We start from the raw sequence: 5,954 nt of genomic DNA, 5'->3' as shown, positions 1-5,954 counted from the left end.
CATCTTCAACCGCAAGCGTAAAAAATAAATAATATTTTTTATTTTATTTTTAGAAGGTAAATAATAATTTTAATAATAAAAATTATTTTTTAAGAAATTTGATAAGTTTAAAAATGAAGTTTTAGAAATTTTTCGACCACCGATAATAAATTTTCATAAATAATTTCAAAAGTAAAAATTTTCAATCAAATAAATTTTTGTAGTTAGAAATTAATTTATAGAGCATAAGTAAATTTTTGAAATATAAATATTGCCATGCGTGCCCTAACTAGGGCACGAGATAAATGAAACACCGCACGCGGACACCGGCTACTTGCACGTTGACTTGACTCGTTACGTTATAGTCGTCTTTTTTTACTAGGTGTCCTTTTTTACTAGGTCTCTTGAGCTGCGGTTCCATCTCCTCCTCTTTAAAACGCGCCCTCATCTTCCTGGAAGTTGCTCGCCAGCGTGAGAGGGAGCAGAAGACAGAGAGGGTTGAAGCTCAGAAGTTTTCTCTCTCTTTCGTCATCGATTCCGGAACCCTTTCGTCTCCCTTTCCCTCCCTCCGGCGGAAAGCCCTAATGGACACGAAGGTCATATCCACCGGGAAGCGGTACACCGCCCTGCCGGAGAGCTACATCCGGCCCGAATCCGAACGCCCGAAGCTCTCCGAGGTCTCCACCTGCGAGGACGTCCCCGTCGTCGACTTGGGCTGCCCCAACCGAGCCCAAATCGTCGAGGCCATCGCCTACGCCTCCTCCGTCTTCGGCTTCTTCCAGGTGATTTCCCCCAAGTACACGAATCTTAAAGCTAATCAAGGGTTTGCTAGTTTGGTTGGGTCTGTTGGCTGATTTTGAGCTGGTAATTTGTGGTGGGTCCTTGTCTTTTTCTCAAGGTTGTGAACCACGGGGTGTCGAAGGAGGCGGTGGCGGACATGCTGCGAGTGGCGACGGAGTTCTTCAGCATGCCGGTGGAGGAGAAGCTGAAGCTCTACTCCGACGACCCTTCCAAGACAATGAGACTGTCCACGAGCTTCAACGTCAACAAAGAGAAGGTCCACAACTGGCGAGACTATCTAAGGCTTCATTGTTATCCCCTCGAGAAGTACGTTCCGGAATGGCCTTCGAACCCTTCTTCATTCAAGTACGCTCTCTCTCTCTCTCTCTCTATAGCCAAAGCTTTCATGAACAGAGAATTTGCGGTATAAAAAATGGATTTTGATTAGTGCTAATCTGAAATGGGCGTTCCCAATCAATGTTTAAGCACACTCATCATGCACGTCGGCAATTTGACTTTCGCTGTCCCGAAGGAAAAATATTTTACAGAGAGAGCTTACGTGATCTTCATGATGTGCTCTTCCCCCACTTTAGAGATTTCCGACAAAAACCTTAATCGTCACGCAAGAAAGAGGGTGATTTGTCTTTAAGATTTTGGGTCATCTTATAAAGAGCCTTTCGGTATTGAGGACTGAGGCTGCTTTCACATCTAGGGTTTCAGCTTCCTAGAACGTTCGAATATAAATTATGCCGTCCTTTTCGGTTGCGTCTGGAGACATATATAGTGTCTCGACACGTGTCGACAGGAGTGTGATCCGCCGCCAAATGACGGCACACCTTAAAAAAATAGTCGTAACACCGATTTGCATGGATCATATTGTTCATGATGCTCGGAAGTGGGCCTATTCAATTGATGTCACGTGGATCTCACATTTCGAAGATATGTCTGGTTTATTCGCGACAAATATAGTAAGTATGAATTAGAAGCCGTTTGGATCTTAGCTACTAGCGTTGCTTCTAGCAACTAAAGTTCTTCCTGAGAATTTACTGGGAGTTCCAACTTTTAGATGGTTTGGAAAGTTTGTTGCTCCACGGAGATTCAGCTTAACCGGACTCGCGGTTGAAAAGTCAAGATCTCTCTTTGGATGCAAAATCCATCTCCCCTTGGAATAGTGCCGAAAAGCGGCAGAAAATGGGGCTTTGATCGGTGGGGCCCGGTGATAACATGGGATTCGGGAAAAGAGGAGGTACCACATGTCTTGTTCTATTGCGGGTCTATTTGTTTTAGTGGACTTTGCGAGGGAAGACTTCACGCCTTTTTATATAACGTCAGAGGCTTATAAAAAATATAAAAAAAAATCCTAAATTCAATTTTAATTATCTCCCAGATTCATAAAATTTTTTTACTAAAAAGACAATTCCCGCCATCGACTTCAAAAACCGCTATCGACTTTTTCCACGATTATCAACATCAGGAGGTTACTGTTATTCCATACGCAAAGGGATGTGTCGATGAAGACACGGGTTTTTCTAGTGGGCTCTGATGTTGATAATTTTTGCAAAGAAATCAGTGGCTAGTTTTGTTCGCGTGGACGAACTTGGTACTAGATTACTCAGGGATATTTCTTTTTCAAGACACAAAAAAAAAAAAAAAAAATAGGGCGGAAATAAGATTGGACCTGAACTCGAGCCAAAGGTGATTGTTGATATTTTAGAGAAAGGTACATATGTGGTCGGTCGTGGTACACTCTCGGACAACAACCTTGAATTTCGTTTCCTTGCCCATTTGTGGCCTCGTCGAGTCGAGCCGAACCCTAGCGGCGAAAGAGAATCGGAATCGATTCGCGGGGTGGGGCCATGTGAACACGAAAGGACTAGCCAAGCTTAAGAAAAAATGACAGGCTCTGCTGCATCCGGACAGAGATGGCTGGAAGATAGTCTTCATAAAAAGTACTATGCGTTTCGACCGAGAGAAAAAAAAAAAAAAAAATGACCCGGCGTCGGTGGCATCGCAACCCCACGCGATAGATCGAAATTGTTGTGGTTCGTCCCGGGCTCTTGGGTTTTTTAATAAAGGAATTGATGCTGGTCGAATTGCCCCGCTCGATTCCGCCCGAAAAAGAAAAAAAAAAATTCAGACATATGCTTAATTATATCGTGATCGTTCGCATGATTTACGGTTGCGATGGATCCGATGATTTTTTTTTCCCTAATTTCGACGCATTTTTCTGTGCCAAACGGTGGAAATGAAAGGTTTTCCTGCCGACGGTCCATTTAAAAATATCGGTTTGGTTCTTTCCACCGTTTGTCAGAATTAGTGGTTTTGGCGAGGACCGGTTCAACAAGAACGAGTAGTTTTTTAGCAAGGACGTGGTTCGGTCTCCTTTGGCGGCATGTGCCGTCAGCTTAATAAATATCCGGGCCGCGCACCTCCAGAGGCAGGGTGACGTCGCGTCGGTGACGTCATCGGCCGTGGTATTATATTAATCGCCGCTTGGTTCCAGGGAATGCGCGCTGATGCTGGTGGGAGTTGGGCCCCGGGTTGGTTGGGTGGCGGGCGGGCGCGTGGGCCGAAAGGAGCGGTGGTGACATCCGCGCCGCGTTGACGTCAGCGGAGCGGGATCCCGCCGATCCCCATTATTGGTATGGGTGACGTGGCCGCTTCGGGTCCGTTCGATCCTTGGAAAAAAATATATTGAAATGGATCTTGGGAATCGTATGCAAATTCATATGCAACTTTTTTTTTTTGGGTCTAAAAATTTATATACAAATTATTCAGTGTACAAATGCGTAGTTAGATGAGATATTTTCGCATTAGCATTATTAGTCAGTTTATTTCAGTTTAAGTTAAAGAAAAAGTACCGTATCGCTTTTTTTAATGCTCAAAATTTATAAGTTGTTCAGATTTCAAAGAATTATGAAAAAAAAATTCATAAATAATTACATGTGGTCTGGTGCTGAGGACGTCGAGCTTAAGCGCGCACCGCCTTTTGACAAAATCGTAACTACTAAAGAGGGATTTCTTGGCATGCCCTTATCATTGATCATCATCGGTGCGAAATTCGTTAATCGGCCGTTGTTTGTTAATGACGGATCCGTTTTTATGGAATGGGTGAGATTCTGCAAGTTGGAGCAAGTTGTAGCAAGTTGAATCACTTTTTAGATTTATTTATTTTACTCACTTTGTCGGATTTGCATGTTTGTTTTGAAATTATGTACCCTTCTTTCGTATAAAAAAAACTTCCGATTCGACACAAAAAAAGGAAAAAGAAAAAGAACACTAGGGAGAGTTCCAATTAGCTTTAAGGATCTTCAATTACATTTAAAGAACAAAAATTTCTTAGTGAAAATAATTAGCGAGGCACGTGCGTGGCACGGATTTAGGACCATGCGTTATTCTAAATGTGGTGGTGGAAACTGGTGGCATTGACAGGGATGTTGTGAGTAATTACTGCGAGGAAGTGAGAGCTCTAGGATACAAAATTGAGGAGCTGATATCGGAGAGCTTGGGCCTGGAAAGCGGTCGCGTGGCCGGGGTGTTGGGCGAGCAGGGTCAGCACATGGCCGTGAACTTCTACCCGCCGTGTCCCGAGCCAGAACTTACCTACGGACTCCCGGCCCACACGGACCCGAATGCGCTCACCATTCTCCTTCAGGACTCGCAGGTCGCGGGCCTTCAGGTCCTCAAGGACGGCAAGTGGCTCGCTGTCCAGCCCATCCCCGATGCCTTCGTCATCAACATTGGCGATCAACTGCAGGTAATGGATGAATTTCTCATCGCCGTTAGGCTGAAGAGATCCCTCGTTACATGTCTTTAATCTTTAATCTGTCTCGCGCCTGTCGGGTGATTGGCATGAAAAGCGAAGATATCTAGGCGCAATTTTGAACTTCCTAGGATGGCAAGATTAAACGAAGTTGGTTTTCTATCCTGAACTATCATATGTTGGAATCGGAGCCCCAAATTAGTATGTTTTGCTTAAAGATGAAGATGAAAAGTCAACATAATTTTGTCAATACTGCAAAATAGTTGCTCTGTCATATCAATCAAGGCATAAAGAGACGTTGGTTTCAGGCATTGAGTAACGGGAAGTACAAAAGCGTGTGGCACCGGGCGATTGTCAATGCTGACAAGCCGAGGATGTCGATTGCCTCATTCCTCTGCCCGTGTGACGACGCGCTGATCAGCCCGCCGGAGTCACTGGTAGGAGAGGGATCTGTAGCTGTGTACAGGGACTTCACCTATGCAGAATATTACAAGAGGTTCTGGAGCCGGAATCTGGATCAGGAGCACTGCCTGGAGCTTTTCAAGAACTCGCGCAATTCGGCAGGAAGTGACACATCATCCTCCATTCTCGGAACGGGTTAACTCCACAGGCTCTCCCTGCGGTTTAGTGAAATTCGACAAGCACGTTCTGCTGCTCAAATTGTCTTCTGCAACTTCTGTCAAAGGAGGAGGTCCGTCCTTAAGCTTAATGAAAGTCTTTGGCTTCTTGATGCTGAGAGTGTTGGCCTCTATTGTTAAGCTTTGTTTTTGGTTCGGACACAAGAAGGGACCGACGCTCTCAATCATGGAGAATATGTTGAACGCTCTCACACAGGAAGTTTTTGAAAAGCATGACGCCGTCTGTTGAATTCCGCTAAAGCATGGAGAATATGCTCTTGAAGGTTTCCCTAGTTGAATAATGAAGTGCGGCATTCTATTCATCGTTCTTGCTCTTTGCATGTGCTGGTTGGTGATTATAAATTTTTTTGATGTCTGGACATTTCTCCCTAGAAAAACGTTTTGTTGAGCATTGAATCTGTCAAAGCTTTGATTTCATGGTCGTTCATTATTTGTCCTAGCATAATTTAGGAAGTTGGTATGACTTGAGTATTCCCCAGTGTCATGTATCGTTCTGGTTGTGTTGATACTCGAGGGGACATTTCATTGGACTTTGCTTATTTTTGTTTCTCTGTGTTCTTCCCTGCTTGAGATCCATTTGCTTCTGATATTGGAATCTGAAGTGGCCATTTTTAAGTCTTTCTGAATCTCCAGACTTTACCCATCAACAAAGCATTGGCAAATTTGATGTTGATCCGTCTGCTGTTGCGGCTGCAACAGATTCGCATTAGAAGTATCGATTCAATCCCTTCACTCCGTGCGGGATTCCGTTTTTAGTGAGATCTTCCCTGCTATTCAAAGCGCTTCACTAAAAA

General features: G+C 44.2%; 1 protein-coding gene across 1 annotated transcript; it reads left to right on the top strand.

Annotated features, from left to right (window-relative positions):
* Nucleotides 1-410: 410 nt before the first annotated feature.
* LOC115742329 (protein DOWNY MILDEW RESISTANCE 6-like) lies at nt 411-5,320 on the top strand. The gene is made up of 4 exons (XM_030676554.2): nt 411-761; nt 878-1,125; nt 4,192-4,516; nt 4,831-5,320. Exons 1-4 carry the CDS (start codon nt 564-566, stop codon nt 5,122-5,124), a joined length of 1,065 nt encoding a protein of 354 aa, XP_030532414.1. The 5' UTR covers nt 411-563; the 3' UTR covers nt 5,125-5,320.
* Nucleotides 5,321-5,954: the final 634 nt, after the last annotated feature.

The sequence above is a fragment of the Rhodamnia argentea genome, chromosome 10 (assembly GCF_020921035.1).
Source record: "Rhodamnia argentea isolate NSW1041297 chromosome 10, ASM2092103v1, whole genome shotgun sequence".
Taxonomy (NCBI): Eukaryota; Viridiplantae; Streptophyta; class Magnoliopsida; order Myrtales; family Myrtaceae; genus Rhodamnia; species Rhodamnia argentea.
Note: the sequence above shows the minus strand (reverse complement) of the source record. Positions and strands in the feature narration are given on the sequence as shown.